The sequence below is a fragment of the Manacus vitellinus genome, unplaced genomic scaffold, assembly GCF_001715985.3.
Source record: "Manacus vitellinus isolate BGI_N305 unplaced genomic scaffold, ASM171598v3 scaffold_48_pilon, whole genome shotgun sequence".
NCBI classification, from domain to species: domain Eukaryota; kingdom Metazoa; phylum Chordata; class Aves; order Passeriformes; family Pipridae; genus Manacus; species Manacus vitellinus.
Window position 1 is genome coordinate 5,177,430 of NW_021940593.1, and position 10,252 is coordinate 5,187,681.

General features: G+C 54.2%; 2 protein-coding genes across 2 annotated transcripts in view; one reads left to right on the top strand and one right to left on the bottom strand.

Moving 5' to 3' along the window:
* The window catches only part of PAPSS2 (3'-phosphoadenosine 5'-phosphosulfate synthase 2), a 30,237-nt gene extending 24,065 nt beyond the window's left edge, over positions 1-6,172 (top strand). The window contains exons 8-12 of the mRNA XM_029962582.1: positions 1,250-1,455; positions 2,226-2,361; positions 3,218-3,486; positions 4,171-4,400; positions 4,775-6,172. Of these exons, the coding sequence (XP_029818442.1) occupies positions 1,250-1,455; positions 2,226-2,361; positions 3,218-3,486; positions 4,171-4,400; positions 4,775-4,916 (983 nt within the window). The 3' untranslated portion in view covers positions 4,917-6,172. The remainder of the gene's footprint in view (positions 1-1,249; positions 1,456-2,225; positions 2,362-3,217; positions 3,487-4,170; positions 4,401-4,774) is intronic.
* A 2,539-nt stretch (positions 6,173-8,711) lies between these two features.
* The window catches only part of ATAD1 (ATPase family AAA domain containing 1), a 12,868-nt gene continuing 11,327 nt past the window's right edge, over positions 8,712-10,252 (bottom strand). Inside the window, exon 9 of the mRNA XM_008927058.4 lies at positions 8,712-10,109. Coding sequence (XP_008925306.1) covers positions 9,989-10,109 — 121 coding nt within the window. The 3' untranslated portion in view covers positions 8,712-9,988. The remainder of the gene's footprint in view (positions 10,110-10,252) is intronic.

Here is a 10,252-nt window from a genome sequence, read left to right on the forward strand (position 1 = left end):
CGCTTGGTAGCTGGTATGTATGTAACTGTCCTTAGACTGAACACAAATTACTGCAATTGAGATTTTTTTGCTGTAATTTTTTGAGATTTATTAAAAAACAGAAAAAAAAAGGAAATTATTAACCGTGGCCTGACACACCCCATGTCATCCAGACCACAAACATCCCAGCTGTGCAGTTCTGTGATTACCATCACTGGGGTGATCTTTTGTTAAATCTCCATCTTGCATTGGGAAATAGAGCCTGAATATCCTCCCTTGCAGCATCATTGGTTGGTTTCATAATCCAGCTTTTTGTTTTTCCTGTGCTGACTTCATTGACTGATCAGTGTCAATGTGATTTGAATGTATGAAATTGATATTGATTGGATCCCATGTGACTGTAATTCTGATTATTCATGAAAATTGCTGCCTGGCAGACGAATGATACCCGGTTGTGAATTAAAAGTAAATGCAAATATTTTAATAAGGATTAAAAAATCTACAACCTAGTCAAAATGCTCAAATTAAGACTCTCAGGGGTCCAAACTGATTTCAGTCGGATCAGAACGAAGCGAATCAGTGATTTGTTTGTGACTGGAAACTCATGGGAGGGACTGATTCTTCTGTATTAACACTGGAATTATCCAAGGAGAAATGGGAGGGCATTAGTGGAGGACTGGGAAATTGGGGGAACAGGGATAAAACCAACATGATTGCAAGGTATTTAGGGACAGCACCGAAATTAGGAAGTTCATGTGCAAATACAGACCTGCTGTATAGACACGGATTAAACATGGACAGTGCAGAGATGTCAGGGAGGGGGAGTAGCAGTATCCAGATATCCTGAAAAAAACCCAAACAAACCAAGCGTGGTGGTGTTCTCCCTGCTGGAAGAGGCAGCTCAGGAGGTGTGCAGGGGATGGGATGCTCCAGGGAACACTATCTCCATGGAGGTGGTTCTCCCAGAGGAGAGGCAGGGGTTACATCCAGGGCTGCGTTTTCCAAGCACATTTGCATTCTTCACCTTTACAACTAATGGAGAAGAACCAGGGGAAGAGCAGGAGTGCAGGAAGTAATGAGGTGCTCCAAGTATCTCAGAGACATCAGTGTCCCTGGGATAAGGAGCTTTTGTATCCCACTGACGTCACAACTTATGGGCAGCGCCGAAGAGAAACCGGCACCACGACCAAACTTCCCTGGAAACCTCCTTTTCCTGTGTCCCCGAGCCCCGGGGCTGGAGCATGGTAAAGTTGTGCCCCTCTCTTGGCAGATGGCGTGGTGAACCTGAGCATCCCCATCGTGCTGCCGGTGTCGGAGGAGGACAGGCAGCGGCTGGAGGGCTGCGAGGCGCTGGCGCTCAGCTTCCAGGGCCGCAGGCTGGCCGTGCTCAGGAGCCCCGAGTTCTTCCAGCACAGGAAGGAGGAGCGCTGTGCCCGCGTCTGGGGCACCACCTGCCCCAGGCACCCCCACATCCAGGTAAGGGTTGTCCCCCTGCTGCCCTGGGAAGCCTGGCTGGGGGGGGCAAACGCAGGCAGGGGCTGGGGAACCGAACCTTTCCCGGGTTTTGAGGGCCACGGGTCCCCTGTTTGCCCAGTTCCCTGCTGGGAATCATCACATCCCAAGCAGGCAGGACTGAAGAGTTGGACTCCATGGTCCTGGGGGGTCCCTTCCATTTTAGAATATTCTGTAAAATTCTGGGATAATGAGTTAGTGCTCCTCAATTTGGCTGTTCTGTACAGGCAGCCAACAGGGGTGTCATGTTTTTATGGCTTTTCTCTTCCCACTTACTCTCTGGCAGTACAAGGAACTTCATCCCTCAGAAAGGGAGAGCTCTGGGTGCCACCCAGTGACTTGAGCTTAGAAAGGCTAGAGCTGTGTTAGTCCTTTCCAGCTCCCTTAAAACACCTCCTGTAATGAATCAGCAGCAGGTGTTCACCGTGCAACAGGCGTATTCCTCCTGCATATTCCCAGGAGGAAAGAGCAAAGAGTGAGGTGGAGGAAGGTCTTGTGCCAGAGTGCAGCACCCAGCTGGGTGCAGTGGTGGGGACTGGGTGGCTGATGCCTTGTGCTGCTCGTGACATTCAGTTCCTGTGGTCACTGTAAGGATGTTTTCTGCCCACAACGTGCTGAAGGAGAAGGGAAGGTCACCCCACCAGCTGAGTCAAGCCTAACACTTTCCAAAGGGAGAGGAGGGAAAAGGATGTGCTTGCTGCCCCCTCTGCACTGCATGTGTGTGTCATTCCCAGATGGTGATGGAGAGTGGAGACTGGCTGGTTGGTGGAGACCTCCATGTCCTGGAGAAGATCAAGTGGAACGATGGGCTGGACCAGTACCGCCTCACCCCGCGGGCTCTGAAGCAGAAGTTCAGGGAGATGAATGCTGGTGAGTGCCCTGGGTTGGCACTGGGGACACGGCTCTCCCTGCCCCAGCTGGCACCAGGAGGTTGGTGTGATCCATGGTGACGTGCTCCCAAGCTCACAACACTTGCCAGGTTGCTTCTGGATCCTCTCAAAATGGGACTGTTCAGGTTGAGCAGTAAGAGGGACCCAGGGCGTGGCACGAAAAGTGGGGCAGGGTCTCTGTGGTTTGAGGATGGTGCTTGTGATGGGCTGGACAGTGCTGAGCATCCTGCTCGTGTCCTCCCTGGCAGGTCAGAGCCCCCCTGTCTGCACTGACATGGTTGGCCTTGAACATGGGCACAGCTCAGGTGTCTGCTCCCAGGGGGCTATCCCATGGAATCACAGAATGGTTTGGGTTGGAAGAGACCTTAAGAATCATCTCATTGCAACCCCATGCCGTGGGCAGGGACACCTTCCACTAGAGCAGGGTTGCTCCAAGCCCTGTCCCACCTCATCCCAGCAGGCTGGCAGAGGTCGGACACCCACCCTTGCTTTGGGGAGAGTGTTGGTCTTCCTGAAGGTGCCATTGAGCTCATGGAGCTGGCAGGTCACTCAGGAAGTTGGGGAACTTGCTGGAGGTGTCTGGTGGCACTTACAAACGTGACAGGAGGGCTGAACATTATAGGACTGAAACCAGCCCCAAAGGAAAGGGGCGTTATGAAAGCAACCTTGGCAGAGCGATGGATCTGTGTGAAACACTCACCTGAGGTATTTAAGGCCTCACTGGTGTGGAGACAGGACACACTTGTGGCTGTGTGGGAATGCCAGGGGTGTGAGATGAAGCCAAGGCGCCCGAGGGTCGGTGCCAGCCCCTGACCCTCAGCATCCTTCCCTTCCAGACGCCGTCTTCGCGTTCCAGCTGCGCAACCCCGTGCACAACGGGCACGCCCTGCTCATGCAGGACACGCGGCGCCAGCTCCTGGAGAGGGGCTACAAGAACCCTGTGCTCCTCCTGCACCCCCTGGGGGGGTGGACCAAGGATGACGACGTGCCGCTGGAGTGGCGGATGAAGCAGCACGCGGCCGTGCTGGAGGAGCAGGTCCTGGACCCCAAGTCGACCGTCGTGGCCATCTTCCCCTCTCCCATGCTCTACGCCGGCCCCACCGAGGTAACGTAGCCCCTGGCTGCTCCCCAGGGCAAGGTGTGAAGCCTGTCCGTGGGGATTCTGCTGCAAGCCTACCCCTGCTGCTCCGGGAAGTCCCAGGAAGGGAGCTGTAGCCTCACTGTCAGTTCCCTCCACGGTTCCCCTGCCCTTGCTGCCACAGCCATGTCCTGGCAGAGCTTGGCTCCCATCCCCTCACTGGGGACAAGGGGGACAAACAAGATTTCACCTTTTCCTGTCAGGCAGGGACGTTCATTTGGTTTCCCTCAGTGTTTCCCTTCCGTCCCTAAGTCGCTGGGACGAAAAGGGTCAGTGCTGGACCTGCCCTGAGGGAGGAGAGGAGGGGTGTGTGGGCAGCCTTTGGTGTGTGAACATGCACTGCTTTTGCATGTTCAAGGTTCCAACTGTGACCTCCATTTGCCACCAGCCTGGGACAAACCCCGTTCCCATGCCCAGTGTTTCCATGGAAATACGTGTCCTTAGGAGAACTGTGGTTGCCTCGGGTCCAAGCAGTGGAAGATGTGTCTGGGTGCCCTGAGTGCTGCGACAAACCCCAGCGCGGCTGCCGACACATCTCCTGCCTTCCTTCCTTCCTTCTTTCCTGCAAGTGCCTGGCCAGGACCTCTCTCTCAGCCCGGGCTGGGGGGCCCCGTTGCTGCTCAGCCCTCAGCCTCGTGTCCCCCCGTGCAGGTGCAGTGGCACTGCCGAGCCCGGATGATGGCGGGGGCCAACTTCTACATCGTGGGGCGCGATCCCGCGGGGATGCCGCACCCCGACACCAAGAAGGACCTCTACGAGCCCACGCACGGCGGGAAGGTGCTCAGCATGGCCCCGGGGCTCACCTCGGTGGAGATCATCCCCTTCAGGGTGGCTGCCTACAACAAGCTGAAAAGGGCCATGGATTTTTATGACCCCAAAAGGTAACGCGGCAGCGGCGTCGCGGCTCCTTCGGCCCCCACGGCACGTGGGGTTTGCGGTCACCTCGGGCTCACAGCCTGCCAGGGCGGAGGGAAAACCCTTGGTGTTCTTCTTAAGGAGAGGAGTGGGGGGAGAACCTGGGAAAGCCACTTGGAATTCCCCCCAGGAGCTGTCACCAGGTCAAGGATGGGTCACGTGGAACTAAAGGTGGCACAGGGAGGATAAGCAGCACAGTCTGGGGACTGAGTGGCAGGAGAAACAGCCTCTCCCAGCTGGGGAAGCGTGTCCTGGATGCTCCAGCTCCTCTGGGACGAGGAGCCCTCGGGGGCTGACTCGGGCCAGCCGTGCTGACGTCGCCTGTCTCTGTTCTGCACAGGCACGACGACTTTGACTTCATCTCAGGAACACGCATGAGGAAACTCGCTCGGGAAGGGGAGAACCCACCGGACGGCTTCATGGCCCCCAAGGCCTGGAAAGTCCTCACCACCTACTACCAGTCGCTGGAAAAGCAGAACTAACACTCGTCCTCCTCCCCAGAAATACTTGTATTAAGAGTGAGCAATGATTGATTGATTCCCTATGACACAGATCAGTTACTTGGCATTTCCAGTGCTCTGACTGTGGGATTTTCCTACCCAGGTCAGAGTGGTTTTTACTAATCAGAAATACTTTGAGCCTGGTCCTTCTCCCCTTGAAGCTGCTGGGAGCATCCTTGTGGAGCTGGAAGGGAGAAGGGCAGCAAGTCCTTCATTCCCGGCTGAGCCTGGTGGCAGGAAGCTCAGCACCAGGATAAATCCTGCCTGTCCCTGCATGCAGCAGGAATGAAGAAGTGCCTTCCCAGTGCCCCTCTCCCAGCACTGCCTGACAAGGCAGGAGCAGGTGCTGAAGCCAGGAGCAGATGCTGCTGCTGGGGTGGGAAACGGGCACCCAGTGCCTGGATCCAGTCACTGCCCTCCAGGTTGTGCCTTAGACAGTTTTCCCTGATAAACAGTGGAATCTTTTTAATGCCCTTTTTTAAAAGGATTTTTTAAAATCAGCCTTGACCACCACCAGTTCCTTGTGGCTGAGCCAGTTGCTCACTGTCAGTCCTTGCTTCCTTCCTCCTGTTTGACCTCTCTGGTCAAACAAAACCCTGGATGAGCGTTCCTGGTGCTCTGAGCTCAGCTCTCTGTGGGGACTGTGCCGTGGTGCTCCCTGTGCTCACAGCCTGGCAGGGGAAGCTGGCCTGGGAGGCACCTGAGATCCTGAGATCTCTGAGGAAGATCTGAGCAGCAAGAAAAAATTGGGGATGCCATCCACATGCTATGGAGTATCTTCCTGCCTGGCAGGATTGGATCCCCCTTCCCTCTGCCTGCGCTCCTCCCATCCGGAAGGCAAATCAAAGGCCAAACAGCCAAGTGGCCACGTGAGGGGGGTCTGAGCAGCTGTCCATGGTAAACTAGGTGAGAGGAGGCTGGAGGTCCTGCCCCCCTCTGTACCTGCAGCCCTGTGTGGGTACAGGTGACCCGATTCCCTCCGTGCCAGCGGGATGGGGACAGTGGTTCTGGCTGGGGCACGGCAGGAAAGCCCTTGGCCCCCCCCAGCCCTTTGGGGAGCTGAGAGCCAGTGCCTGGTGCTGCTCCCAGCTCTGGCTGGTGGAAAGTTACCCCAGACTTCACCTCCTTCCCCGGCCTCAGCCCGAGCTGGACTTTGCTGCTGTGCCTGAGGCTTTTCCGCTGCCTCCCTGGGCCGGGAGCAGGCAGTGATGCAGCCCCGGAGCCTCACCCGCTGTGCTGCACCCCAGGAATCCCCCTGGCAGCCCCACGGCCACCTGCCCCTGCCTCAGGTGCTCCCTGTGGCCAGTGGAGCTTTCCCAGGGAAAGGGCTGATCCCACTCCACTTTCCCGGGCGGGAGGTGCCAGCAGAGGACAGTCATGCACTCACTTGTTACTCCAACGACCTGAATTCGTGATTTTTGTACCTGTCCTTCTTTAGTAGCTGCCCCAGATCCGGTCAGGATGTGTTCCCAATGAACAGGAACCAGAGTTCCCTTCTTCTTGTGCCTCAGTGTTAATGACAAATGGATCTGTGCTCAGCAAAACCCACCAGCTTCCCCTTGTCAGGGTCGGGAGCGACACCGCCAGCTCAGAGCTGCTGTGCTGGGCCACGGCACAGCGTCCAAGCCTTTGGGCATGGCTGGAAAACAGCCTTGCAAAAAGGCTTGTTGGCTGGGGTTTTAAGTCATTTTTTAAAGTATTTGGAGCAAAGAGCCCAAAGCTTGTGTCATACCCCAAGGAAATGCTGCAGCCCCGTGGTGGGAGCCGACAGCACCTCAGCACCTCATCTGCTCAGGCCCTCCGGCAGGGACCTGGAAGCCAAAAGCAATATTCCCACTTTGGATTTTTAAGGAGTGAAGTAGCACCGTTGCTGCTCATCATAAAACAATCCAACATTAAAAAAACCCTCTGTGGTAAATCCAAGTGGTTACAGCAAGCACAGATGTTGTTTTATCCTGTTAAACCAGCGTAGTGTCCCGATTACCTCTGATTAGAGTATGTGGGCCGGGGGTTTTATAGTGTATTTATTGAAGACATGAGACTGGAATTTGTACTTCAACTGATGCCTCTCATGATTTAATATATTCTGAACTCGATAGTCCGCTACGAAACACTCACTTTTAGTACAAATAAATATTTATACACGTAAGGAGCTCTCACTTGGATTTTTTTGAGGGGGGAGCTTGGCTTTGCATCTCGGAGCTCAGCGCTGGAGACTCGACGCAGTTTGAGGAGCTGGCCCTGGAGATGTGGGAGAGGGATCAGGCTCACCCCCAGCTCTGAGGAGAGGCAGGAGCAGAGGGTGAGGATTGGATCAAACTGCTGGAGCCATGGGATTATAGCAGCCACATTCCTGCAGGACAAACCACGCTGCCTCCCCAGCCTTTCTAGCAGGGTTTGTGCTTTGACGAGGACTCCTGAGGCAGCAGCAAGAGCAGACAAGTCTGGAAAGGTTCTTGGAGAAGTGGGACTTGCAGTTCAACTGCAGTAACTGCCCTCAGGGGCAACCAGAAATAACTCCTTGTGCCTCTTCCATCAGCCCCTTACGCCTGCGGTGACACGGGCATGAGGAAAAGGCAAGCTCCAACCATGCCAAGAGCCAGGATTTTGGAGAAACAGGCAGATCAGAGCTCAGCCAGAGGCTGCCCCTGGCACCTGCCAACAGCCCAGGGTTTGTTCCTGCTCCCCTGCCTTCAGTGGGACATTAAAGCTCCCCTGAGGATACACTTTACACTCAATTCATGCCAATTAAGACTTGCCTGTGCTGGGTCTTTACCAAATAGTGAGCAGCCTGAAAAAAAGGAGGTGCAGGAGGAGCCTCCCAGCCTGGCATTTCTCAGGTGTAACAACCCCAGAGAGGAGTGTCAGAATGGGCATGGAACACATGGATCAGCTGGAGCATCTGGCACAGCCATTGTTCCAACCTCCCCAGAAACAGATCCTGGTAAGCAGCACAATTTGCAGGTTTAATTCTGAGGTGAGTCACAGAATCATGGAATGGTTTGGGCTGGAAGGGACCTGACAGACCATCCACTCCCACCCCCTGCAGGGACACCTCCCACTAGCCCAGGTTGCTCCAGCCTGGCCTTGGACACTTCCAGGGATCCAGGGGCAGCCACAGCTTCTCTGGGCAACCTGTGCCAGGGCCTCCCCACCCTCCCAGGGAACAATTCCTTCCCAATATCCCATCTAACCCTGCCCTCTGGCAGTGGGAAGCCATTCCTCCTCATCCTGGTACTCCAGGCTCTTGGAGATAGTCTCTCTCCATCTTTCCTGCAGGCCCCTTCAGGCCCTGGAAGGCCACAATCAGGTCACCCCAAAGCTTCTCCTCTCCAGGCTGAACAATCCCAACTCTCCCAGCCTTTCCTCCCAGCAGAGCTGCTCCAGCCCTCTGATCCTCTTGGGGCCTCCTCTGGACTGGCTCCCTGAACCCAGAGCCAGCACTGTCACTCATCCCTGCCCTCAGCCCCGGCACTAACATGACAGGGCAGGATTAGCATCCCACATCCCAGACTTTTCCCATTTCCATAGCACAGTGTTTCTGCTGTGCCTAATTTCCCACACCCCTGTGTTAGAGCAATGTGCATCTCCCATTGTTTTTTGATACAAGAAAAGGAGTCTAAGCAATTATTCAGTTACTTTTAAACCCCCCTCCCTCCTCATTTGCTTTTAAGATTAAATGGGCCAAGCTCAGCCCTGCTGCATCCCCAGCCCAGCATTCCAGGAATGGCAGGGAGCAAGCTGTGCTGGATGGACACTCAGCAGCCCCTGACACTGTGATGGCAGGGCTCCAGCCCTCTTTATTTCACTTTATTTTCCTTTGCAGTGCGTTTGGTTTTACATCATTCTCTGCTTCCAGCGCCTCCCTCCCCTCACAGGCAGCAGAGCTGTGACACAACACTCCACCCCAGGGGTAGGAAACAATTCCCTTTGCAGATTTGTGTTCAATTAGTGCACAGTTTGTAAAATTAGACAAAGAAAAATCAAGTTCTTGAATATCTCTGACAAAAACTTCACCAGAACACTTTTGCCACTCACATTTGCAACCCTTCGCCTCCGTCGCGACAGAACGTGAACTCACCACAACTGTTACCAACAAGCACAGCACGTTGCTAAATCACATTTACAAGCCTAAAACCCTTCCTCTGCTCTCCAGTGTCACGGATCCAAGCGTGGGACAGAGCCACACATCACACAGTGTCCCCCCCCTGCCCCAGAGCTGTGACACTTCACGGGCTGGTGCCACACTGGGGCCTCCAGAGGAGACACAGAGAGCAGCCAGTCCTCAGCACAATGCACAGGAGCTCAGAAAGCCACGGCTCCAGAGAGCTCAGAACACGTGGGGCTTCAGGAGAGACCAGGGAAGAGTCTACTCTAATTGCTCACATCAAGGGAAAACCCAAAATAAAACCAGCGTTCATTTAAAAAGCAGGATTCATACAAAATTAAAAGTATTCAAACATTTGTACAGAGTAGTTTGCTATATTTACTAAATGGCACCAGATTTCAAGTGGTCACGTGAAAGAGAAATCAGTAGCATTTCAAAGTTTGCTTTGTTCTAGAAGCAGTTTCTATCTTGGTATTTGCTGCTAAAAGGTAGAAGTGAACTGAGTATCGAGGAACCTTTCATCTATGCATCTTCTGATTTGGTTTGCTTCAGTAAGTAGAAAAGATTTTCCATACTCAAGTTATCTACAGATTATGTCTATATATAAAAAAAAGTGTGGCTATATACAGGTCACAGGTAGCACAGCCCTGCCACGGATTGTCCCCCTCACCCCGGCGCCCCCGTGTCCCACCTGCTGGAAGGCTCCTCAGTGGATCAGTGTGGGACAACACTCTCGGGCTGGGCTCAATTGTTCCACTCATGATCTCTTGCTGCACTTCCAGTGGCGCGATGGAATTTCAATAACTTAGAAGTTGTTGTATCGAAACGATTCCAGACAACAGAACTCCCCGGGCCACCCCCGCTCCCGCCCCCGGCACTGGTTTTGCTAACTGATTACAGAAGTCAAACTAAATCACGTCAGGAACTGCAAACACGCTCTTTGGGCTTAATCAAAAACAATCTCCATGGCGAGGTTCTGCATGGAGACATCCTTGGATTTCCTCATCTTCTCGATGGCCCTGTGGAGATCCTGCTGCTGCACGGGCCGGATTTCATCCTCGTCGTGGCTTCGAGAGAGAGGCAAAGACAGCAAGGTGAGGGTTCAGCTGCTGTGGAACAGCTATTCCAGCAGTGAGCAGCAATCACTGGAAACAGGGGCTCTGATGTGGATCCAGCATCACACTGGAATCCCAGAATCATTCAGGCTGGA